This window comes from Pteronotus mesoamericanus, unplaced genomic scaffold, assembly GCF_021234165.1.
Source record: "Pteronotus mesoamericanus isolate MK-2021 breed Mesoamerican mustached bat unplaced genomic scaffold, CSHL_Meso_final scaffold_409, whole genome shotgun sequence".
Lineage (NCBI taxonomy): Eukaryota > Metazoa > Chordata > Mammalia > Chiroptera > Mormoopidae > Pteronotus > Pteronotus mesoamericanus.
The window spans coordinates 54,898-81,606 of NW_026555316.1; the positions used below are offsets into that span (position 1 = coordinate 54,898).

General features: G+C 48.4%; 1 protein-coding gene across 1 annotated transcript in view; it reads left to right on the forward strand.

Moving 5' to 3' along the window:
* Nucleotides 1-26,709, forward strand: part of KMT2C (lysine methyltransferase 2C) — a 213,577-nt gene that overhangs the window by 36,939 nt on the left and 149,929 nt on the right. The window contains exon 2 of the mRNA XM_054593417.1: nucleotides 20,188-20,276. Within this exon, the coding sequence (XP_054449392.1) occupies nucleotides 20,188-20,276 (89 nt within the window). The remainder of the gene's footprint in view (nucleotides 1-20,187; nucleotides 20,277-26,709) is intronic.

Consider the following 26,709-nt stretch of genomic DNA (forward strand, 5'->3'; position numbering starts at 1 on the left):
GTCCCCAGTTGGTGGCGTGCGAGGGGCAGCTGATCAATGTATCTCTCCCTCTCTTTCTTTCTCTCATACCCTCTCTCTAAAATCAATAAAAAGTAAAAAATATACAGACTGCCATAAGGAAGAAAATGAAAATATCCATAATCCAGTGTTCACGTGACCCCTGCTAGCTTGAGAAAACTCCAGGCACACAGTCGTGAGAAGTTTAAATATTAGACTAGAAACCCTTTCATAGACCGCTTGGGAGCCGTGACAGAGCACTGCAGACTGGGCGGCCTAAGCCGCGGAGACCTGTCCCCCGCGGTCCTGGGCCGGGGGTCTGAGACCGAGGCGCCGGCGGGGTTGGCTCCCTCCTCGGCCGCAGACGGCGGCCCTCTCCATGTGGCTGCAGCCAGCTCCCCTCCGTGAGGTCTGTGCTCTACGCTCCTCTGGCGTAGACAGTGGTCACAGTGGGTCAGGTCCACTGTGACCTCCTGGTTTTAACTTAAATTCCCTCTTTGAAGGGCCTTTTTTCACATACAGTCACGTTTTGAGGATCCTGGGGATGGGCGGAGGCTTCCTCATGCATTTTGTGGGGGACACACACACACACAATTCAGCCTGTAACACTGCCCTGACCTTACAACCATTAATAGCTTTTATTTCCAGAGAAATTTCCCATCCTTATTTCTGTGGGCATATATATGAGTTTATGTGGTCGGGGTAATTAAATTAGCTTCTTTGGACTCTACGTCGCAGAACAGAGTGACGGGGGGCTTGGGCTCAGTTGGGGAAATGAACTTGGCCTGTGGAATCAGACACGATGACACAGCAGTGGGTATGTGTGTACAGTATATGTGTGCACGCGCATGTGTATATAAATACCAATCTATCGAAGCCTCTGCAGCATAAAGTTGACCAGCTTCACGTTACCTTAAGTCCTTAACGCGCTAAAGCTTCTTTGGCTTGTGACTTTGAGTTTGACTTACCGACCGGGTACTTCCTGAGCACCCCTCCTCTGTCAGGCACTGGCTAGGCGTCGGGCGGTGCGGGACGGCGCGGCGCGGCGCCTGCCCGTAAACCCACCCGCCGGGGAACGCGCAGGGGTCGGGGGGCGTGTGCGGTCCGAGTGCTGCTGCAGGGGGCCCCGCCCGGGGTCCCTTGGGAAGGGGCCACGTGTGGATGCTTGCGAAGAGTGTGCAGAGGTGTCTGAGGCAGAGGGACCAGCACACGTAAAGGCAAAGAGTCGTGAAGGGCGTGATGAGAGGGTGAATGTGGCAAGCGTGACGTGTGGAGGGGATGGCAGGGGCCGCGGGTGGGGTGCATTGCCCGGGTCCCTGTGCCCTAGAGCAAAGCCTCCGCTTCTGGGCCTGGGGCCTCAGGGTCGGTGGCCGCTGAAGGATGGACCGAGGGGCCTGGCGTCAGATGTGCCTTTTCAAAGTCCCTGCCGGTGATGAGTGGGGGGGAGGCTGGTGGCCCCCGGGGGGGTCAGTAGGCGAGAGGAGTGGGGGCCTGAACTGAGGCAGTTTGGGGGGCGATGAAGAGGCAACAGATTGCAGAGGTTTCAGGGGCAGGACAGTGACAGGGAACACTGAGAAAGAGGAGAAAATGGAAATGATTGAAGTTTTTAGGCAGATGAGCAAACTTGGGCCGAAGCCAGATGGTGACAAATGCAGCGTGGGCTCTGCCGAGCTGCGGGTGCCTGCAGGGTGTGTGGGGGAAGGGTGCCGCCGCGCATTTGGGTGCGTGGGCTGTGGGTGTGAACTCCAGAGTGGAGAGCCCGCGTAAAGGAAGAAGCCGAGGGAAGAGGAACCCGTCTAGTGGAGAGAGGATTTCCACAGGTGGTTCAAGAAACACTGTCAGGCAGGGTGAGCAGGAACAGCCAGAGAAGCCAGGAGATGGAGATTTTTAGTGGGGGCATGTAGCAAGTACAGTGCGGGTTGTCCTAGAGACTGCCGTGGGGGAGGGGGAGACAGCTTCCAGAGCGTCTGACGCCTCACAGCTCCGACAGGCCATCGAGGGCCAGTGCCACGGTGCGTTTGTTAACCAGAGTGCCGAAGGTTCGTCAGTGCCGTGGAGGTAAGACAGGCAGGAACGACTGGAGACTTCTCTCCAAAGGCCTGGCTCTGGAGGTAAAGGCTGTGGTGTCAGAGGGGAAGCAGGGCTCAGGAACTGCGCACGTGTAGGGGTAGGCAAGGGAGGGGGCAGGGGCAGGCACGCCTGGAGGTAAAGATGAGCAAAGGAGGGGGTGCATTTGGAGTGAGGGGTCAACTTGGGACCCAGCGCACAAGTGTGTGAGCACACGTAAGGATGGGCACCCCCATGTCGCAGCCCTTGAGTTTGAAAGTGATGCTACTCTGAGTATTATGGCGAGCTTTTATTCTTTATCTTTTCCTCCCCTGCTAAGTGATTTTTTTGGATAATCTCTTGAGTGTGAGTTGGTGTATCCTCAGCTTGTCCCAGGGAGAAAGCCCTATCCAGGCACCAGGGCCTAGGTTTTCTTCCGTCTCCAGGTGCAGCTGCACAGGAACGGCTGAATCAGTGACTGGTTACCGAGTGACGTGACGCATGTGCGGGTCGGCCCGTCACGCTGGGCTGAATCAGTGACTGGTTACCGAGCGCCGCGACGCATCTCCGGGTCGGCCCGTCACACTGGGGAAGAAGGGCGTTGTACTGGTTTCCTAGAGCGTTGCAGCCGGGCACTAGGAACTGGGTGGCTTCAGACAACAGAAAGGCATTGTCCCCCAGTTCTGGAGGCTGAACCCAGGGACCCAGGCATCAACGGGGCTGGTTTCTCCCGAGGCCCCTGAGGGGACAGTGTCCCGAGCCTGGCCTCTGGTTCCGCTGGTTGCTGGCACCCTTGGTCTTTCTTGACTTACAACCACATCACTCCAACCTCTGTCTCTGTTGTCCCGCGTCCTTGTCCCAGTGTGTCTGTGTCTCTTGTGTCCACATTTCCCTCTTCGCGTAACTACCCAGCCATACTGGACTCGGGGCTCATCCTACTCCAAGCCAAGGGCTTATCTTAGCTTGGTCACATCTGCAAAGACCCTGTTTTCAAAGGTCACAGTTCTCAGATGGACATGAATTTTGGGGACGTGATTCAATTCAGTATGGTCGTTTTTAGAAATGGATTTCTGAAGTGAAATTTCATGCATCCATTAAAATGTGCAAAAGTGTATAAGTTTTTAATAATGTAGTTGTCAAAGCAGCCCATTCAAAATTGTTTTAACCTATTCAGGGCTAGAGTCTCTATGAATACAAATTTTTAGTAATTAAAAAAAATTTTTTTATCCTCACCCTAGGACATTTTTTCATTGCTTTTTACGGGGGGAGAGAAAGAAAGAAACATTGATCAGTTGCCTCTTGCATGCTCTTTACCGGTGATCGAACCTGAAACCCAGGCATGTGCCCTGACTGGGAATCAAACCCGCAACCTTTTGCTTACAGGATGACACTCCAACCAACAGCCACACCGCCCAGGCAGGCTTCAGTAAATTTTAAAATTGTAAACCAATCCAGATGAAATTCTGTCTAGAGTCATACATCTAAATTATGAATTAAAACTTCCCCATGCTATTATTTTTTAAGCCCAAGAACATCATTGTTATCAAGGAGAGATCATTGAGGATAATCTTTTCTGATGAGAAAGGTCGTTGCATGTTTCTCAGATGGTTATAAAATGCTGACTCTCAGGTTCCCCTCAGCACCCCAAACCCTAGATAGGTTTAAATAGTAAACCTTTTTTTTCCTGAATGTAGTAGTAAAAAGAAACTCCCCCTAGTCCAGATAGACATCACCTGAAGATGTAGTGCTTCTTGAGTGTCTTTGCATGTAATTTCTGATTCTGTTGTATTTTGAGTTTCCAAGGGCGGGGAGAGGGTAGGTTTTCTTCACTGTCCTGTCTTCTTCTAAACTTGTTGCCGGGCCCCCGGCCTCCGTGCGGAGTGTCAGGCAGAGCTGCCTGGGCCGGCGAGGCAGGCACAGCAGGTGCCTGGTCCGACGGGTCCGGCGCTTGGGTGGGGGGCCGCCCAGCGGGGGCTGGCGGGACTCAGGGACTGGAGTTTTAATCGTGCTGAATTGTAATGGAATTTATAGAGCCCCGCATAGCTAGACTGCTCCCCCTTTTCTCTCTCCAGTCTTGCTTTCCTCTCTCTCAGGGTGTCATGTTAGTAGTTTGGGGTCTGCCCTACGAGTTTTTTGCCCGCATGTAAGGAATAACACGTGTTTGAACGCACACTGCTTCTAAAACGGAGACTGTGCTCTCACTTGGCACGTGGGAGTTTCCCCCTTGGACGTGTCCCGACCATCTCCGCAGGTGCCCTCGGGTCCCAGGACCCCCATGTCCTTTCTCCTCGGTGCTCCTGCTCTGGTCTGGACCATCAGCCCTTCCAGTCACAACCTAATAGGAGAGTAGAAGTCAGTCATTTTAAGGTGGGAACCTCTTTATCAGGTTTATTTCAGTAGATCAGAGCCCTTCCTGTGTCCTGTGTTTGGGCTTAGTCTTGCCCTCTCATCGTTGCTACTTTCATGAGTTCCCTCCCCTGCCAGATTCCGCTTGCGCTGAGCGCACTGCACTTCTCTTTGGTGAGGCTGCCTGAGTGGCAGTGCCCAGTTCTCACCAGCAGGGCGGCGCGTCCCCCTGCGGCCTTGAAACAGAACCTTCAGGTGCCAAGCTGTCCATCCGAGACTAAGCATGTTTTTGCCGGGGAGAGGACCAGGATGGAGGTAGAAAGGAGACATGTGAAATTTTCTTTCTTTTTCTCTAATAGTTACCACAATCAGAGAGGCTGGGTTAGGTTGAACCATTTGAAATTGCTTTACCAAAAAAAGAAGATAAAATGGTCAAATATTGGCGATTTCATGAGGTTCAAACTGACTGACTGACTTTTTTCAGTTCACACAGGAAGTCCTGATTCGAGAAAGGCCGGGCCAGTGGACTGATTTCCTGCCGGGCGGCGCCCGCCCCCAGGCTGCGGCAGCTCAGCTGCCGGAGCAGGGGCAGGGGAGGGCTGGGGGGCGGGGGTGGGGGGGGGTGGGCGGCTGCCACTTTATACCTGTTGCCGAATCATCCTTATTTTTTTTTTTCATCCTGTGGCTTTATTTTTACACATATTTTGATTTTGAATTTTCAAACTACCAGAAAGTTTCTCATGCTGAATTAAGCAGGTTAAAAAGCATTTCAGCCCTGACCAGTGCGGCTCAGTGGATTGGGCGTCCTCGACGACCTCTCCGGCACACGCCTGGGTTGGGGGTTCCTCACGCTCCGGCGTGTGCCAGAGGCAGCCAGGCGATGCTTCTCTCTCACAGGAATGTTTCTCTCCCTCTCTTCCCCGCCCCTTCCCCTTTCTCTAAAAAGAAATAAATAAAGTCTTTTTAAAAAGCCAAATATTTATTTTGAGTGCTTGCTATTTGGATTATCTTTACCACAGGCTCCCCCTCCCCCCAATTCTATTAATGTGGGCAATAAAACTTTGTTTTCTATTTCACTATCCTATAGTTGTATACAACTCTAGGTTAAGGAGCATTTATATTCATATAGTTTATTTACAATAATAACTACCTCTGGGCACTTGACAAATGCTATTTAGATGAATGTGAGATAATTTTATGTTAATGAATCTAAAATAGTGCTTGGGGCACAGTGAAGTCTTTGACAAATGGCATTTGATTTTGAATTGCTCTTTTCTCCTGAAGGGTCTGAAACTTTTGAAGGAAGCCTAAAGACCAAAACAGTCCCCAAAACATTGTAAAGTTTGAAACCTAAATGAGAACTGTTTTAACATTCTAACACAATGGTTTTTTCTGCTGTAACCCCAGGTGCCCTTCAGGTTAGCTCTCAGTTTCACAAAAAGGGGTGTGCTCGATTAACTGTTACCAAAACCCCCTGATTGGGATACACTTATTTTCGTATGTTTTAAAATAGACTTACAGATACAAAAAACCCATACATGTATGTATGTGAAACTGATCAGGTGATACATGTCTTACAGAGGCTACGATTTGTTTTCCAACCTAAATGCTTCATTGTGTATCATGTTAATGTGGGATTTGGGGAGTGTGATCACTTTACATTCCTGTAAATTACAGATATATCTTTAGAATCAGAAATACTTTACAATAAAGGTGCACATGCTCATCATAAATTCTTACAAAAGATATGAATCTCAGCTGAGCTCTGTTCCCCAGAGGTAGCCACTGGGAGACTCCATGTTTCCTTCCAGATGTTTTCCATTTGTAGATAAGAGATGTGTATGCACAGAAAAACATGTAGACTAGGTAAATATGTGTTTTGAAAACAAATGGGGTTATGCTATAAACAGTGTGCTCTGTAACTTTCTTTTGCTTAACAATATATTTTGTACTTTTTTTCACACACGCATCTTGATTAATAACGTAGGTATAGTTCAGCAATGATCGAAATAGTGATTTTCCCACTAACTGAATTTTATTTTTTAAAATTACTGTATTTTAAAATCGTGCTATATAACTGTCAATAGATAGGGATTGTTCAAGTAAAATCAAACAGGGAAAGTTGGAATAAAACAATTAAAACTTGTTGCCCTAGCTGGGTGGCTCGGATGGAGCGCCATCCCGTATCTGAAAGGCTGTGGATTCGATTCCCAGTCAAGGCACATACCTAGGTTGCAGGTTTGATCCCTGGTCCCGGTGTGTACGGGAGGCAACTAATTGATGCTTCTTTCTCAAATTGATGTTTCTTTCTTTCCCTTTCTCTGTAAAAGCAATAAAAAAAAGTCCTTGGGTGAAGACTGAAAAAAAAATTAAAATTTGCACTCCATGGTTAATTGCAAGGGTGAGGAAGTGTGGTCTTTGTAATGTACATGGTATTTAAAAAGGATATCCTGAAGTGCCTCTCTCTATTGCAAAGCCCCACTTAAACTGTTGGGGACCTGTTTATATCTTTTTGCTTTAAGGTAACATTGTTTTGTAGTTACTCTTTGAGAGATTAAAGTGTTGTTGGTTTAGGAGTACAAAACAATAGTCTGTGTTAAATGTGTCATTAAATGTGTCTGCTGTAGATTAGAAACCGTGGCTCCCCTTGCTGGTCGCAGATCTTAGAAGACACTTGTGAGCCCGAGCTCCATGTTAAGCCTGTCCTGGCTCAAAACCTGGAAGTACCACTTAATAACTGTGTGACCTTGACTCTCCACACATCAGTTTTTCCATCTGCAAAATGAGGAGGAATGATTGTGGCGGAGGGTCCTGCAAAGTACCGTGTTTGTTGAACTCACATCAGCTGCCGTAACAGATAACGCTGAGACTTCAGGGACTTAGGACAAAACCAGTTTCTCCTACTGGGACTCAGCCGATGTCCTCTCTGCTGTCTTTGCATGTGATGTCCAAGGCTGCCTGGGTGCAATGCCCACCTGGCAGGTGGAGAGGAGGGGTGCCCGGCTGCGTGGGCAGTTTGGGGCAGGGCCTGGGAGCTGTGAAGGGGGCATTCGTCGCCTTTGCCCGCGTTTCATTGTGGCGGTCCGCCATGTGAAAGGGAAGCTGGGAAATATGGCCTAGCCACACGTCCAGTGGGTGTGTTCAGTGAAGACCCAGCCGGCCAGTCTTTGCCTGAGCACTCACCCTAGACGATGGTTGTAAAGTTGTTCCACCCCTTGGGGTTTTTCTGGTTCTATCTGTGCAGTGGGGGAGGGTGGGTGGATACAGTTAACATTTATTGAGAACTTCTAGGCAGTGCTGTTTTAGGAGAACTGTCTATTATGCCCACATTAGCTCATTTAGTTTGTACAGAAGTCCTCTGAAGTACGGCTGTTATTATCATTTGTTTCTTTTGTAACATCCGAGGCGACTAAGGCACAGAGCATGTCATGGAACAGGATTCGAACCCAGGCCCTGTGCACTTCTCCCCGCCCCCCGCAGGGCCCGCACTGGTGTGGCTCTGCTGCGAGTCCTGTGCGCAGGGCTCCGGTCCCTGCCGCCGCTGCGCCTGGGCTCTGGCCGCTCGCTGGTAGCAGAGGCCTCCTTCACATCACAGTAATTGTTTTCAGGTTGCCGGCCGCCTCCGTTTGTCATCTTTTCTCCTTCCCTAATCTGTCCTGATAGTCAGTAGACTTACAGTCACTCCTTTTCCCTTCCCACCTGGTTTTCTAACTGTGACATGAAAGGTGCCCAGGGACAAAAGTGCAGAGGAGTCGGGAAACCCCAGCACCCAACCCACCCCGAGCTGAAATAATTCTCCAGCGGCCAGCCGGATGTCATTGATACTGTTGCCCACGTCTGTTCTCATGAGTTATTTTGAAACAAATTTCAGGCCTCGTATAACTTCATTTATAGATATTTGAGAATGCATCTCTAATACTACCATCGTTACCTAAAAATATTTAACATCCACAATATCAAATACTCAGTGTTCAGATTAAGCAGGTAGATCTCAATTTAAAAAAAAAAAAAACAACGGTTTGTTTGAATCCGGTTCTGAGTAGGGCTCACACAGTGTGATTAAGTTTCTCTTAATCTATAGGTTACCACCCTCCTTTTTGACTTGCAATTTGTTGAAGGAACAAGTTTCCCACAGTCTGGATTTTGCTGGTTGGATCCCTGAGGTGTAATGTGTTTCTCTGTTCTCTGCATTTCCAAATAAATAGTGGAATTGGAGTCTTGATAGAATTCAAGTTCAATTTTATTTTTCATGCCTGCTCCGTACACTGTGGTGCATTCTTTCTTTCGGAGGCAAACAGAGTCTGGGTGTCCTTTTTTGTGAAGCTAGGGGCTGTTGGTGACCAGGGCCTAGACCCACGGATCATTATGGGTGGTAAAACACTGTTGTTCTTTCATTTTATTAGCTGGAATACCTCTTTATAAAGAAAACGCGCACCCCCACCCCCCATTCCTTGGTCGCATCAGTTTACATAGGAAGGCCAGGACACACGTTTTGTTCTCTTTTTCCCAGTTTGCAGTGTAATCGACTGGCTCACGAGCCATCTCCAGGTGTGAGGAACCCATTTTCCTTATCCTTCTTTTCTTCTATACCCGTCCCTGTAAGGACAGTATTAGGAAGCGCCCAGATGAAGGCTGGGGCCCCGCTCGGGCAGTGGGGCGGCGGCCTGGTGTGCACGCGGTGGCGAGCGCCCCAGACAAGGTGCTGGGCGGGCGGGGAGCCGAGGGGAGCTGAGCCCTGAGGGCTGCCTGGCAGTTGGCGTCTCCTGGGGGAGGCAGCTGTGCCAAGACTGAGGAGCGAGGAGTTTGTGATGAGGACGTTAGGTGCGGCCGGCGCCCAGGGTGCGAGGCGTGAGGGCTGGTGTGGACTTCAGCTCAGGTGAACTCAGAAGGCAGTAGAGACAGAGGTGTTGTTCACTGGATGACACGGAGCCTGTTTTATGAAGGTCCCTCTGGCGGCACTGTGCACGGTGACGCATGGGGCCCTCATCCTGAGCTGCTTTGACAGAGCTGGTGGTCTCTCGGGGGGTTTCTCCACACTCCAGCGCCTGCCTGCGCCCCGACACTCAGGCCACACTCGCTGCCTCAGGCCCCTTCTAGAGTCCTGGCTCTTGTCCTTTTCAGGCCCTGAGCACCAGGTGAGGATAGAAAGCAGGCTCTCTGAAAAAAAGGGTGGCAGTTGAGAAGGCCCACAGGCCCAGTGCTTCCAGCCAGAGTGGTGGCAGTAATGACCAGACCGGCTGTGGACGAGGACGGACCCTCAGCCACACGCTCTCGCCCCTCTCTTGCCGGTGAGCACAGTGGGAGGTTGACGGCCTGCTCAGGCGACCCCCTGAGGAGAGGCGGAGGTGAGGTGGAGCCCAAGCCCCGCCTCCGGAGCGCGCCCCACGTGTCCCCCGCATCTCTCTGTGCAGGGACCCTTCTTGGCACCGCCCTCGCAGCCCAGCCCCAAGGGAAGCTGCCCGGCGCCCCTGTCCCCAGACTTTGCGGGCCTCCTCTTGGACCCGTAGCCTTATGTCGCGGAGTCTTTGCTGGGGTCTCTCTCGCCTGTCGCCAGCCCGTGCCAGAGGGATAGTGCCTGGTGTAGCCGATGATTCAGTTTGATCCTTGAACTGCGTGTGCGTTGAGGGGGGGTGGGGGTCATATTGTAGCGTTTCTGCTGAAAACATTTCTCCCACAGGTTCATACAAGGTTACTTAGGTTTTCTAAGATTGCCATTCAATTATTAGTAGGCCTTAAAAGTGTTTATATCACAAAAATGAATGCTAAATCATAAACATTCATCTACAAAAGAAAATAAAAATATTTTGTCCCTACATCTCATGGTTTGCAAACACCTAGTGTTATTTTTGTTTACATGTGTACATTGTATATGTGTATTGTACATGTGTGCAAAACATTTAGAAAATAGGGAATATATAATATAAAAACATAAAATAAAGTGGTGTTTCAATGGTTTATATGTCGCACAGAGGGAGGGGCGTTCTGTAAAGACGTCCCCGCTGGCGGCCACGGCCCTGCAGGGCTGGAGGGGCGCGGGCGCTGCGTTGCTCAGATGAGCGGCTCGTCATTGCCGCCTTTTCTTGTTGGACAAGGAGGATTTGTTTTCTAATCTTTCAGGGTTAGACACAGTGTACAGATAAACACCCCGATAGCTAAACCATCGTACACTTCATTATTCACTCACCATAAATTCCTAAGTGGAATTCCTGGGCCAAAGAGTATATTGATGTTAAAGACTTTTAACATTCACAAACATCACTACGGCATAATTCTATCAATTTATGCTCCTACCAATCATATATGAATATGCCTGTTTAGTCTCTTGCCAGTCCTGGGAATTGTGATTAAAAAAAAAAAATCTTTAAAAGAGCGTTGAAGATTGGTTTGGGAATGTAATACCTTCTTGCCTCCATTCAATTTACAGATGAATCACTCATAATTTTAGCTGTTGAGTATAATAGAAAACCAGTAAAAATGAAACAACATGTTCATTGACAAATAAAATGGCCTGAAAGCCACAGATAGGGGGCGGGGTGGGGCAGTGTTGGTAGAAATGACTATGTTATGTGGTCGGTGCCGTGAGAACTGTGTGGAAAGACGGCACAGGGGGAGGATGGGAGGAGCTGGGCGGGCGAGTCGAGGATGCTCCGAACAAGGGCAGCGAGCTGAGGGCTGGGTCAGGACTCGCTGCAAGGGGACCCTGCACGGCCTCTCTGAGCCGAAGCAAAACTTTCATCTGAATGGAGCCTGAGTGGCTTTTGATTTCTCTGCTCTGGAAAGGTGGTCCATGTGCCCCAGAATAAATTGTTTTGCTGAAAAGAGACATTCCTGAGGGGAGCACTGGGAGAAGGAATCAAAGAGGGCGCCTTGGCCGGGGGCAGAGAAGAGACCTGGAGGGCCGGGTCTCAGGCCTGGGCTCCGCCTCCTGTCTTCCATCATCCTCTGCGGCACTCGCTTCCCTTCCCGCGGGATGGAATTGCGAGATGGAATTGCGCGGGTAAAAGCGCGTGTCAGCAGGGTCCTTGCGAGGTAGGTGGCAGCTCCTGGGAGAATAGGCGAAGTCTCTCTGTTGTCGGTGGCCCTGAGAGGGGAGGGGCTACACCGAGGAAGATGGGAGGTGCTCCCTGGAAAGAAGGGGCAGAATGTGGTCACTGGCTGCTACGGGACACACAGAGAAAAGGAACAGTCAGATGTTCTGAACACCTTGAGCCTGATGTTTGGAGAACAGATGTTATGAGAGGCAGACAGTTTTCTTTCTAAAAGTTACTGTAAAATGTAGCTTATAAAAATTTTAAACCAAATCTTAAGATTCATGGCATCATTGAAATGGTGTACATTTCTTAAGGTACTTGAAGGCCTCAGTTGCAGAACAGAAATAAGAGAAAATGGAAGTAACACACATTAAAGGTGGGAAGAGGGATGCTCCTCCTTTGCACTGTTGGCATTTGGGGGCTGGCTGCCCGCGGCATGGGGTCTCGAGGGCTGCTGGGTGGCGTCGCTGCGCTCCGCCCACCAGAGGTCGTCACAGGTTGCCCATTGTGGGGGGCGGAGGGGATGCCCCCCTTCCCCCGTTGAGAACCCTGGCTCTTGTGTACAGAGCCAGGGCTACTAAACCAGGATGGTTGGAATCCCCAGCACACGGCCAGTGCGCCAGTGTTCGCTGCATAAATGAACAGTCACGTGCTGACTTTGAATTAAAAACAGAGCAAAACTTGGGCTGACTGTTCAAGCGGCTTCTGTCACAGAATGAGATGTCCGTGGAGCGTGTCTTTCAGTCCCGTTTTCTGTGGATTCTTACACTGATGGGGATATTTCCTTCAGGGTGTGACTGGTTCTGTTACTTTTATGCTATAAAATGTTCAGGATCTCTCTGCTGCATTTTATTCAGATGTTCTAGGCTGGCCTTCCAGTCCTTCCCATGCCCCCGGCCCATTTTACTTGTCTGCGCTGCTGCGCTCTCTGCTGAATGAGGCTGAATTGTACCCTCGCCCCTGCCCACGCAAGGCATTCTCACTACCTGAGTTACTTTTCTCCCCTCCTTCTCCCCACTTGCACTCTGAAATCCTACCCACTCTTCTTTGTGGCGTCCTCAGCAATCGTAGAGGGATCTGTCTCTCAGCTAATCCGTGGGTTTGTGTTCGGTGTACTTGAGACACTCTGCTGTTTACTTCCCGTGTACACATTTCTTCAGTTTGGCAAGCGTCCCTTATTTAGACTTGTATCTTCACCTGGACGTTCAGGGCTCTTTTGAAACAAGTTCTACATAGCAAATGATGAATACGTATTTCAGTATTTAACTTTTTTTTTTAACATGACTTCTGCTCAATGTTTTGGGAAATCTGGTTCAACTAAGACAATGTGAAGGCGGTGTTTAGAGACCACTCCAGTGGTGGCCTCTCAGGGGGCTCTGCTTGGGCTGTGAGCGGGAGGGGGCAGGCCGGGCGGGGCCACCTTCTCTCCAGCAGCTGGGCTGTGGGAGCGGGAGCTCACGGAGGGCGCTTTGAAGAGGGAGAAACTGGCAGGTTTCCTTTTTAAAAGGAAACTGGCAGGACGATTTTTAAAAAGGTAAGAGTGAGACTTCTGGTCAAGGTGGAGGTGTAGGTAGACATGCTTTGCGCTCTTGCGCAATGGTGTTTAAAAGCCATTTCATTCCCTTTTTCATTGCTGGCTGTGTTCTTTGTTTTTCTATTGAGATTTTTTTCCCTTGTAAAAATACTATTGTATTAGTAATATTTTCATAACAAATGATTTAATGTCACCCAGTAAGTGACATATTTTAGGTGGCTTAAGGGGCAAATTGTACTCTGGCCATAGAACAGTAATACAGTGTCTTGATTTTTATTGAGCATGTATGTAAGTTCATGTGTTCATATACATAGATATACGAGGTCTGTCCAGAAAAAGTCCATACACTGTTCATATAATGAGAACAGTTTGCATGATGTTGATGTAACCTGGCAGCCAAGGACAGTGGACTGGAATGTGCACGTGTGAACAATGGTGACTTCACTGTACTAGTCGGTGGTGGCAGTAGATGCTGCTGAGTGAGCATGTGTACTGTGTGGCCGTCACATTCAAAATGAACAAGTACAGCAATGAATCTGCATGCAGTTTTGCATTAGGCTTGCACCTTCCTCCGCGGAAACCATTGGGACAATTTAGAGGACGGGCAGCTGGTGACTGGCAGCTTCATCACGACAGCACACCTGCTCACACGTCACGTCTGATGCAGAATTTTTTGTTGAGACATCACATCACTCAGGTGACTCAGCTCCACTACAGCTCAGATGTGGCGCCCTGCAACTCCTGGCTTTTCCCTAAACGAAAATCCCCTTTGAAAGGGAGGAGATTTCAGAATTCAGGAAAATACAACAGGGCAGCTGGCGATGATGGGGAGAGCTGTGTGAGGCCCAGGATGCCTGTTTTGGACTGAGATGTTCTTGTCCTGTGCACAGTGTCTTTGTATCTTCTTTAATGAATGCCTCTTTCTCCTATTACATGCCTGGATACCTTGTGGACAGACCTTGTATGTTAAATTTCTGAAAAAAAAATGGTCACAAGGATATTTTTTGTATCTTATCATCTGAATAATTGGCACCGGTTTTCGTTTTCCAGGTGGTTTTGACATTATACAGACTCAGTGACTGTGACTCAGAGGGTGGACGCAAGGCCACAGGCCTCAGTGGCAGGGGCGTGTCTCACCGCCCTTACACACAAACTCCAAGCCCCGCAAGTTAGTCTGTTATTTCTGCACGTGACCCCGAAGATGGTCATTAGCTGCATTAGCTGTCTGATTTTGGGAGGTTTGCCGAATGCAGTGGGATAAGCAGTAACTCCTGAACTGCTAGAGCATAAAGAGATAAAACACTCTCCCAGTGGTTCCCAAGGCAAACCATCTTTTAACCCTTCCCCCATCTATTAATTATAGATGAATATATGCTCTTTATAAAAAACTCATGAGGAGTTGAAAGGCCCTCCCTGGGCCCTCAGCTTTCCTTTATGCCTCCAGAGGAGACCACTGTTATGGCTTGGTGCGCGGTGTTCTAGATATTTGCTGTGTGTGCGTGCATGTGTGTGTGTGTGCGCGCGCGCACACGCACACACACACACACATACACAAATGCACATCCTTATAAAATGTAAGTGCATATTTATACATTTGTGTTCACTTACAGCACATCCATGGAATCGTATATAGTCTGGTGTAATTTTTCTCATTAAATTATGTCTTAGAGATCCTTCTAGATTAGCCCAAGTAGAGCTTCCTTACTGTTTGCATTGAGTAGAGACTGAAGCAGCGAATGGCTGGAGCACACTTTACTTAAATATCCCCTTCGAGCAGCTCTCAGGTCGTTTGTGCTGCAGTGGCCGTCCCCCTATGGATACGCCAACTACACATCTGTGCGCGTGGGGCTGGGCTGCGTCCTTGGTGCGAAACGGATCAAACGATGCACGTATTTTATGTTTTGGGAGATGTCGCTGAACTGCTGTCCCACCCGCGCTGTGTCGCCCACGCCCTTGTGGCCACTGTCTGTGGGTCTTCGTCTCTTCTCTGTCCCGCTGCCACTGGGCGTGACCAGTGGTTTTCATTTTCCATCTCACTGTTTGCTCTCCCTGATGACGTGGTGAGGTCGAACACTCTTGTCAGTTTATATTTTGTCAGTGAATTGCTGCTTTGTATTATTTGTCCCTTTTCTATTAGGTTTGTCTTTCGGTTTACTTTTTTTAATGTTCATAAGTTTTATTATATTTTTCATTGAAGTGATTCGTAGTAATTTGTTTCATTATGTTTGAGTTGATTGTTGCTGCTATTTGTTCAGCATGATGTGTAGGGAAGTTGTGGATGTTTATGTTACTATGTTGATCTGACAGCCTTACAGAACTCTTCTAGCTTTGCAGTAGGTTAACTGGTATTTTCTAAGTAGATGTTGGTGATGTTATCTGCTAATGGTGACAATATTGTCTATTACCTTCTGGTGTTAAAACTTCTTATTTAAATTTAACTTTTATTTTATTAACTTTATTAATTTAATTAATAAATTAAACTTTTTTAAATTTACCTTAGTGACATAATATTCAATATTTTGTTACATGGCTTTCTTTTAAAATTGGACCCCCCGTGAAATTTTATTTTTGTGCTCAGTGGGAAGCATAACTATGATGAGCATCTTTAGAATGGTGAGGCATTCTCTCCATGCTCACGATTGAATCTATACTTTCCCTCTTTGTTCATTGCGCTCCAAGCGCCTGTGTGACATCGGGACTGGGAGGTGTAGGGGTGCGGTAGTGAGATTTCATGCCAGCTTGACAAAGCAGCAGGTGGCTGTGCAAAGGCCCAGAAGTGGAACGTCTGAGGCGTGTTCACGAACGCGCAGCGCAGCAGGGCGGGGGTGTGGAGGCAGGCGTGTGTCCGCACGTGCCGTTAGCGGTAACCAGGATGGCCCCGCCGCGAAGGCCGCGTGCGTGGGGTTCCCTTCCGGGGGTGGAGAGCAGCCGTGGGAGGATTGAGAGGTAGAAAGCGGCCTGATTCGATGTAAGGGTTTAGAAGGCCACTCTGATCGTTTGGAGAGCCGTCCATCGGTGACAGCGGAAACAGGGGCCACACGTGCAGTGCGGCCAGTGGTTAAGAATAGCGGCTGTGGAGCTAGACCTGCTAAATTTGGGCATGTTCGTCGTCTTCTCTAAGCTCCATTTTATTCATCTGTAAATAGAGACAGTAACAAGTAAGAGTGCATCTCGCACACTACATACGCAGTGAAGGTGAGTTGTATAGTTCCCAGTTGTAACAGTAACAAACAAACGATGGTGGCATCAGGCTGTTCACAGTGTGACCGGAGAGAGGCTTTCGTATTGAAAGTACCTCTTGACAGTGGGGTTTGCTGATAGGCCCTGTGGGGCGGGCTGTGAGGGGGGGTCTCGCCCTGTGAGCCGAGCGGCTTGGGCGGTTGGTTGGCGCCACGCCTCCCCAAGGTGCGAAACCCTGGAGGAGGGCAAATTTCAGGGGCTCGGTGCGGAGTCAGACTTGGTTTTTGACCTGTGAACTTTGACAAGCTTGTTTGACTCCAAGTAGAGATGTTGAGTCGACAGCTAGAGGTGAGTTGTATGTGATTCAGTGGGCAGGGGAGGGGAGGGGAGGGGGAATTTGGGCATTAACAGCACGCGCGTCAGGAGACGGGTTGCGGGCGTGAGCCTCCGTGTGTGGAGAAGAGCCTGTCCTTCCACGCAGGCGTCAGTGAAAAGGAAGGAAGGATGTGGAAGGAGTGTCAGGGGAGTGCTATGTCCAAGAAGCCAAGGAGAAAATGGCCACTTGTCCCCTGGGCCTGTGACAGGTGTCTCTGCAGTGCCTCTCTGTGCACAGCACCCAGTGGCCAGCCGGGGACCAGCCAGAGGTCAGTCAGCCTAGGCCTGAAGGTCTCTGTGGTACCAATTTGGGGCGGGCCCACCCGGGCCCACCCACAGGCGAGTTGCAGGCCAGCTGGGCGTGCGCTCTCTTTCTGCACCTTGGCATCCTCACCAGGGTTCCAGGCTGCATTGAGTCCCCTCAGTACTGGGGATGCTAGAGAGGGACAGTAGTCAAGTCAGTGACCTTTTGTCAGTACTTGGCATTTTTGTGTTTGTTTTGGATCATCCTGGTGCTACGTATTTTTAAGGAAACCCAAGCAGTTGTTCCATTCATTATTGCCACGTTTTATAGTTCATTCAGTAGGAGAAAACCTTGAGCGTGTACTTCTCCATCATATCTCAAGCCGGAGCCCCTTGCTTGTGGACTGTGTGTGTGTTTCAAAGTGAGAAACAGGTTGTAATTTGTTTTCTTGCATTTTCCTTGTTTTGATTTGGTATGACAAACTGTAATATCTGGAGAAAGCGGGTGGCAGAGTGTTCCTTTTTTTAATTCTGTGCAACAGGTCTGTGGTTTGTGATAAGATGTTGTTTATGTTTTTTTGATTTTGCTGTCAGTGTAATGCCAGCTTCATAGAAGGAGTTGGGAAGTGTTCCTTCCTCCAGTACATCCAGAGTATAGTGTATAATTAGTATTATCTCCTAAATGTTTGCTAGAATTCAGCAATACAGCCACCTATAGCTGTTTGTCCTTTTTCACTTTGTATTTTAATTTCGGGTACATTTTATTTTTTTGCTATGTCATTAAGGTCAGATATCTTTTCTTTTGCCACTTCTAATTAGATGTTAATCTCTCAAAGTGAAATTTGATGTTAATTCTATGAGCTCCATTTTGTTTATATTTAATATCTTCCATTTCTCTTTGCATATTCATTTTCTGCTACATTCCTGAGTATATGATGCACATTGATAACAGTTAGTTTAATGTCCAGCTGTGTTCTTGCTATCATCCTTGTCATTTTCTGTTTCTATTCCTTGATTTTTCTACTCATTATGACTCACATTTTCCTGCTTCTTTTTATACCTTGTAAATTTTTATTGGATGCCACATATTGTGATTTTTTTGTTGTTGCTGAGAGCTAGGTTTTGTTATAATGCTTTAGTAAGTGTTCAACTTTTTTCCTTGCCTGGCAGCGACGTTGGTTGTGGGTCATTTTGCCTCTGTTGAGACTTATCTGTTAGCTGTTCTAGGTCTAGAATAGCATTTGTCAGCCCTGCTCCTGATGGAGCGGCCCACCGAGGTCCTGCTGAGCGCGTTGTATGTGCTCAGTGAGGCCTCCCAATGCCGGCTCTGCGAGGGCCCTGGGACTTGGTTGTGTGCAGCCCTTCCCTATTGTTCTTTCCTGGACGCCATTCCTGTTCCGCCTTGTAGGGCTTTACACCACGAATTACACAGACTGTTATCCAGGTAAAAACTCTTGGGTGCCCGTATGCAGGCTTCTGCAGCACTTTTCGCTGCACAGCACAGAGATTCTGTCTCAATTTGTAGCCTCCTGGACTGATGGTCTCTGTCTCCCCATTTTGAGCACTGAGCCCATTGCCGGCAGCAGCTTCTGGGAGCCCCACAGGGGCGGCCTCGGCGCTGCAGCGCCCGCCTGCTTCGCCCGCCTGCTTCGCCTGCTTCGCCTGCTCTGGGTGGCGGCCAGGGCTGCCTTGCCTGTGCTCCACGGCCTGGTAATGCCGTTTCTTTTATTTTGTCTGGTTTTCTAGTCTATGTCTGGAGGGCGATTTTCAGTCTTCTTACCCCCATGGGGCTTTACTACTAGTCTTCTATATTATTTTAGGAACTTAGTTTTAGTTTATAAGGTTGACATTAAGTTTTTGTAGTCTCTTACTTAGTTCTGCCTCTCTTCCCCTCCTCACATGAAATTTCAAATGATGTTTCATCTGGCATGTTTTATTGCTGAATTTCTAATATTAAACCTGTATTCTGATTTTATTTAGCTATTTTATTCATATTTTTTGGCTATATTTGTTAGGGTTTTGGTTCAGGTGTTTTTTGTTTTGTTTTTGCGGGTAGAGATGACTTTTTGACAATTTGCAATAATTCATTTATAAACCATTTGGACTTGGATCTTTTTGAAAAAGTCTTATATCTGCTTTATTGGTTTTAAGTGTTGAGAGCCCCTTTTAAAGCAAGATTAAATGGATTCCCTATTTAAAACAAACCTTTTTATTTTTTCATATTAAGCCATTATTTCTTGTTTTCTGTTTCTTCAATGTTTTTCGACTAAATACTGTGTTCGTATGTATCTTTTTAAGTAATGAATAATTTAATGTGCTGAAATCTGAATACTGCTCTGTCAGCCTCTAAGTTTTTTATATGTAATGTCATGATTATTCTTATTTTATGTGTTTTAATTTTTTGACTCATCTCTATTCCTTATTTTCAAGACATGAAAAAGTTTAAAGGCATTAGTTTTTATTTTTAAATGCATTGGGTCCAAGAATCTCTCTTTACCATGAATCTTATATTTAATTCATTGAAGTGTTTATAGAGTAAATTTCATTGTACTTTCACAGTGGATATGACAAGATCATGCTTAATATTTAGAATTTCTTTCCTTTGAGTGGTTCACAGGGGTGTGCATCATTTTCTTAAAAACACATATATCTGGGCGTCACTCCTTAATTTCACTAGATATAGCGGTGTAACCTGGAGTGTGAACTTTGGAAAGAACCCACTAGGTGGTCCAGAACCAGGACCGCAGAGGTTAGCTCATAGAGGGACAGAGCCTGAAACCAGGCCCTGGCTGGTGCTGCTCTGTGGATTGAGCGCCGGCCTGCGAACCGAAGGGTTGTTGGTTGGGTTCCCAGGCAGGGCCCAGGCCTGGGCTGAGCCTTCCAGTAAGGGGTGGGCGAGAGGCAGCTACACATTGACATTTCTCTACCTCTCTTTTTCCCTCCCTCCCTCCCTCTCTCTCTAAAAATAAGTGATAAATAAATAAAAAATCTTTAAAATGTAGAGTCATGAAAGGAGTTATGATGATACATGACACAAATACAGGGTGTGGCACAAATAACGCCCCTTTTTTATTGTGAAATCATTTATCACAAAATCATACGCATGTTATTCTGTACTATAACAGCATCACAGTCAGGCACGGCAGATGGCATTTTAGGTGAAATGTTCACATTGTACTGTGAGTTCCTACACCCGTGTTGCGCCCCGCCCGGCGGAGCGGAGCGGCCAGGGCCTGTCTTCATGGGCGGGGGAAGGCACATCTGCATTCGAGGGCAATGACTGTGAAGTGTTACTGTACTATTTAATCTGGTAAAATGTTAGAAAAGTTACCTACATTATTATATTTTTGTGTACCTTCAACTGGTGCTTTATACTGAGTTTCATTCTAAGCCGTAACATGTAACACTTAACGCTGTGTATTTATTTCTCTGTAGGCCTCGGAGTAGAGGAAAAACTGCAGTGGAAGATGAGGATAGCATGGACGGGCTGGAGACAGCAGAAGCAGAAAGTGTTGTGGAAACAGGTATCAAAACAATAAAATTACAAAAATGTACATAATTTGCACAGTTAGCATTTGTATGCTGAGTTCTAAAATTTCCTATGTGAAATAGTTTGTAAGTTGTGACGGAGTGAAAAAGCTGAGTTTGCCAAAGTGATAAAACTGAGTTCTTTTCCCCCCCACACATCTGAGTTAGTAGAAATTATTTAATACCTGTAGAGAAATGTTTAATTAAAGGAAATTAAAACTGGAATATACAGTAACTCCAGGTCACTAGTGTGACAGCTCACAGTATATTTCTGGCTTATGGACCATGAAGAGTTTGTTTAAAGCTTATTGTGTTATTACATGTGTGAGGGGAAAAAAATATGTTCTGTTAGTGAATAATATTGTGAAGTGGCTGGGTTAAGCCAGACCAGTACCTTGTGGCCTGTTGGATTTCCGGGGCCTTAAATGAGCTCATGCGCGCTGTGTGCCTGCAAAAAGTAGATTGAGTGGGCTGTCCAAAGTAGTTCTCAGAATTTACACAAAGTTAATGATTTGGTTGGTAAGTTGTCAAAGAGGTGAGGTGTCCTGTGGCCTTTCGAGGCTGTGTGCAAGGCGGTCTCTCACAGCCGTGTCTCTAGCACACAGCCTGTCACAGTATGGTGACAGGCTTGTTCTCTGAAGTCACAACCGTCTTCTTGATGCTTACAGGGTGCCGTACAGTTTTTAGAGAAAAGTTAGAAAGCGCTGTTTCTTTTAAAATATAATTTTCCATAAAATGCTTTTGGTGTCATGTGTGTTGCTGTCACATGGTTATGATTTTTGGAAAGCTTTTGAATAGTCTGTAGTTCTCATCTGTCTTTCCGGCAGGGTCTAAGTAGGCAGCGTGATGGGGTGAAGCCCAGAGGTTCAGAATGCTACGGCTCACCCTCCGGTGCACATTTATTACCGTATTACTTTAAACTCAAATTTATATAGGTTCCTCACCAGTTCCTTGTCATCTGATCTTTTTCCCCGTATCTATTTTTTTTCTGTTGCTTCCTAGTGAAAGTCTCTGAAGTTTTAGTGACACTTTTCAACATAATGGTTTCAAGTTTCTCTAGAACAGCGCTTTCAGACAGGCCACAGGCCCCTCGGGCTGCACCGCCTGAGCCCGTGCCGCGCGCTCCGAGGGCGGGGTGCTGCCTCCCTGCTGCCCTCTGCACCTGTCTCCTGTCGCCTCTCCTGTCACCTGCGGAATAACCTGCTCATTCTCCAGGCGTCCTGGCTCCTTGGTTCCCTCAAAACCGTGCTCTCCGACCCGCCTCAGCCGCTTGTCCCCAGGGCCTGTGTTAGCCTTTGTCATTGTGTTGCTTACTAGGACGACTGCTGTTGCACTCCCAGAGCCTCACTTTTGACCGTCTTCCCCTCTGACTGCTCACTGTCTCCAGTACCCACGCCGACCGTGCCGCGTCCTCCAGCCCAGTGCGACCCGGCCGTTGGGGTGCGTCGCCCCCCTTCTCCGGCTCAGATGCTCTGCCCCGTCCCCGGGGTCACTCTCTCATGCCCCCTCCGCCCTTGTGCCACCGCCCGCCATTGTGCCTTCGTAACAGCGCCCGAGCTCTGCAGCTTAGCTGCCGGGAAGACAGAGCCATGCTCTGACGGGTGTCCTCTTAAATGTAGGCCCTTGGGCCTCAGGCGGGCCATGGTCGCTGACCTCCCCTCATCCTGCTTTTACTCAGAAACTCTCTCTCCCCTCAGCAGTGAGGATTCGTTTGCCCCTTTGCTTCTCTTCAGACTTCCAGTACCGCCTCCCACTTTTTTCATTCTTCAGGCCATGATCTTGCTTATTACTTAAATGAGAAAAGACTAGAAGCCCCTGGGAAGGAAGCTCCCCATTCACCCGCACCAAGCCGTCCCTGCTGCGCCGCCGCCCGCGCGGCCCCCCGCCCTGCAGCTGCCGGCTCACCGAGGCCAGCCCTCGCCCTGGAGCCTGTCCCTTCATCTGACATGGACTGCGCACCTTCCGTGTTCCTGGGCGTCACGTGTCGCCCTCTCCGCAAAGCATCGCCAGGAGTGGTTGCATACCTGCAGGGTCCCCTTCTGAAACCCAGACAACTTCCTTTGACCAGACAGCCCTTTTCAGCTGCCGTATGGCTTCTGTGCCCATGTTTATGGCAGAAACCCTTGCAGGCGTCGCCATTCTCGTGGTCGCGTCTTGCTTCTGACGCTGTCATGCTCCGGCTGTCGCCAGGCTGTCTTCTCCGGCCCGGCTGGAACCGTCCTTGTCCGTGTCGCCGCGGCCCCAGGGGCCCATGTCCGCCTGGACGTGCAGGGTCGTTCCAGGCAGCTCGCCTGTGTCAGCAGGGAGCTCTTTATAGAAACCAAAAACAAACCAACGGCTTTCAGGACAGCGCGTTCCTGCGTTTTCTTCCGGCCTCACGGGTCTCTCTCCATTCTCTTTTGCTCGTCCTCTCGTTCTGTAAGCGGTCTCATTCGGTTTAGTTACTTTAAATATTACCTGTGTTCTGGTGACCAAAAAAGTTATACTACCAGCTCTTTTCTTGCTTTGCATACAACCTGTATCTTCAGCCCCCTTTTTAACGTCGCTCGTATGTGCGGAGAGGGTCCCACAGTCAGTGTGGCCTCTGTGGGACTCGTCCCTGTCACCCTGAAACCTCCTCTTTCAGGGTCGCCACCTCAGTAAGTGACGTCTCGTGTGGTTCAGGCTAAAATTACAGTCGCATAACAGTGTGTCAGTCAACAACAGGCGGCACGTGAAACGGTGGTCCCTAGGGTCATACTGGAGCCGAAAAGTCCCCACCGCTCCGTGGCGCCGCAGCCGCCCTAGCGTCATTCCGCAACGCAGGACTCATGCGTGTGGGGCGGCGCTGCCGGGAGCCCGCCACTGCGCCACCGCGCCGCCGCGAGTGTGCAAGCGTGTACGCAATCACGGTAGCAGGCGCGCCGTCCCTCCCCCCTTGCGCTCCCTCCAGAACTGGCCGCCACCACTTGCGGGGACGGCTGCAGGACCTTCTGTTCTCACTGCTTCTCCTGTCACCCCACGTAAGAGCCAGAGTGATCTTTTCAAACCCAGAGGAAGAGTATTCTGCTTCCCTTTTGTCAGCCATCCAAAGCCTCCGGCGACACTGAAAATAAAACCCCAAGTCCACGATCTTCAGGCTGTCCCGCCAACCCGGCCCCAGCCGCCTGGCCGGCCACGTCCTCAGCTCCAGCCCCAGCTCCGGCCCTGGCCCCGGTGCCCGCCGCCGTCCCGGCCTCCTGCTTAGCGCAGAGCGCACCGCTCACACGCCGTTCGCAGGCGGCAGGCTGTGGGTCGTCTTTGCGTGGAACATCACCAAGAAACTGACATTCGGGGACTTGGATGTTTCTTACCTGAGGAGCGGTAAGCCCCATCAAGAAACTCTTTTCTCACACACTCCTGTGAGACATCAAGGCAAACGAAGTTGAGTGAACGGTTTTCACGGAAGCAAGGTGACGTGTTTCTTACCTGGCCTTTGGTATTAAAGTGAAGTAAAGCCAAGTGTGCAAGTCTTTGTCCATGGGAAGACTTTTGTCCGGTTCTTTTAGTGAACACACAGGACAAAGAAAAGGATAAAGAACAATTGCCACAACTACCAACCTGCACGCAAGCCCACGCAAAGAGGAGTTCCGTCCATTTCCAGTCGCCTTAAAAGCACGCTCGCGTCAGCTGCAAGGCTTTATCTTCTCTGTGCCCGGGGTTTATCGGAAGGCCTCTTATCCCTGTGAAACCATGTCTTGACTCATCTCGTAAAGCAATAGAAAGGCGTTTATTCCTGTGAGCAGGACTGAGCGCCGCGCAGGGCGGGCGCCGTGCGAATGGCCCCCCGGGGTGGTCGGAGGCCATGAGACAGACCCCCGGGGCCAGCGCTGCCTCTGACTGCTGGGAACGTCCTGTCTTCGCTTGCCGGGGTGGCAGTTGCGGTCTCTGTGTTTTCCTTTACGAACCAAATGAACTTGACCGAAGTGCTAGTTACGTGAGAGGAGGGACTCCACTTCTCTGTGAGAATCATTGTGTGATCAAGGCTTCCTAAACTTGTTTCAGGTAATTGCAACGGTTAATTATAACTTAGCTAATTGTAATTCATTTTTGCTAGCTGTTTAAGTTGTCACGATGCGGCTAGCGGGAGCCCCTTTGGCTGGCTGCTGGCTGCTGGCTTCGGAGCCCTTTGCGAATGTCATCTCCAGGTGTTTCAAGGCCCGTTGTTTTTTGGAAACCACATTTTTAAGCCCATTTCTTCATTCTTTCTACCCCAAGATGTGAAATCAACTACTCTGTAAGGACACCTAGTTCTTTTTAGTGGAGGGAGTGGTATTAGAGATAAAAATCCAAGCTCTGGGATGAATATCATGTTGTTTTTGTTGAGAATTAGTTATGTTGTTCCATTTTAGTGAAATACTGGGAAATACATAGATGTGAGAGTGTACACATGCTTATAAACACCTGTTCACACTGCTACTTTCAGTTTACCTTTACCTTAATTTTTAAAAAAGATTTTATTTATTTATTTTTAGAGAGAGAGGGGAAGGGAGGGAGAAAGAAAGGGAGAGAAACATCAGTTGGTTGCCCCTCGCATGCCCCCAACTGGGACCTGTCCTGCAACCCAGGCCTGTGCCCTGCCTGGGAATCAAACTGGTGACCTTCTGTTTCTCAGGCTGGCACTCAACCCGCTGAGCCATGCCAGCCGGGGCATAGATTTCTTGATATGGCGCCTGCGCCCGCCCCCGCCACATGCACAGCCTCCCCAGTTACCAGCACCCCCACGAGCATGGTGCAGTTGTTGCAGTCGAACCTACGCTGGCACGTCATTATTGCCCTAGGTCTGTAGTTCATATTAGGGCTGACTCTCAGTGTTGTATATCCCACAGGTTGGGGCAGATGTGTGATGACATGTCACCATTGTCGAGTGTCATACAGAGTGATTTCACTGCCCCCAAAATCCTCTGCTTTGCCTACTCCTTTAAGCCCTGGCAACCCTGATCCTTTTACTGTCCCCATATTGTAGCTTTTTACAGAGTGTCAGGCAGTTGTAATCACATAGTATGTAGCCTCCTCACATTGGCTCCTTTCACTTAGTAATGTGCATTTAAGGTTATTTCCCTGGCTTGTTGCTTATTTCTTCTCACAGATGAACAGTATGCCATTGTATGCATGTGCAACAGTTTGTTTATCCATCACCTGCTGAAGGACGTCTTGGTGGCTTCCAAGTTCTGGCGATTAGGAATTAACGCTGCTGTAGACATCTGTGTGCAGGTTTTCGTGCAGATACAAATTGTCACCTCCTTTGGGCAAATAACAAGGAGCATGATTGCTGGTCATGTGATGAGAGCATGTTTAGTTTTGTAAGAAACTACAGCGCTGTCTCCAAAGTGTCTGTGCCACTTTGCATCCCCCCCCCCCCCCCGCCGCTCCCCGCAAGGAACAAGAGTTCCTGTCGCTCCACATCCTCGCCGGCATTGGAGGTCCCCCTAGTTCCAGGTTCGGCCCTTGAAGTAGGTGTGGAGAGGGATCTTATTTTTTAATTTGCATTTCTCTGTTAACATATGATGTGGAGCATCTTTTCATATGCTTATTTGCCATCTGTATGTCTTCTCTGGTGAGATATCTATTAGAGTCTTTGACCCATTTTTAATGCAGGTTATTTTCTTATTGTTGAGTTTTTTTGTATAGTTTGGATAACGGTCCTTTATCAGATGTCTTTTACAAATATTTGCTCTCATTTTTCTTGACAGTGTTTTTCACAGAGTAGAAATTTTCAATCTTAATGTTCAAATTATCGGTTATTTCTTCTCTGTATCATGCCTTTGGTGTTGTGTCTAAAACTTCATTGCCAAACCCAAGGTCATCTGGGTTTTTTCCTGTAATCTTCTAAGGGATTCATGTGTTTGCCTTTCACATTTAGGTCTGTGATTCATTTAACGATAATTTTTGCGAAGGGTGTTAGGTCTGTTTCTGGATCACTTTCTTGTGTGTGGATGTCCAGTTGTCAGCACCATTTGTTGTAAAGACGACAGTGTCTCCGTTGGAGCGCCGTTGCTCCTCCCTCAGAGGCCGGGGGGCTGTGTTTGCTCGGTCTGCTTGCAGGCTCTCTGGTTTTCCCTTTAACCTGCTTGTCTAAGTTTTCACCAGGACAACTCTCTCTCAGTTACTGTGATCCACTGCATCAATGGGCTGAAAAAGGAAAATCACAAGATCATATCAACAGGTGCAGAAAAAACATTTGATAAAATCCAACACCCATTCGTGATTTAAAAAATTTTTAAAAACCTGTCAGTAAACTAGGAATAAAGGGAAACGTCCTCAATGTTGGGAAGAACTGCTACAAGAAACATTGAGTTCTTGAGTCACTGACGCTTCTCGCCTTGGCCTTCTCCATCCTTGCGTTGGCTGTCCTGGGTTTCCATACAGACTTTAGAATCACTTTGTAGCCACAGAATAACTTACTGGGAT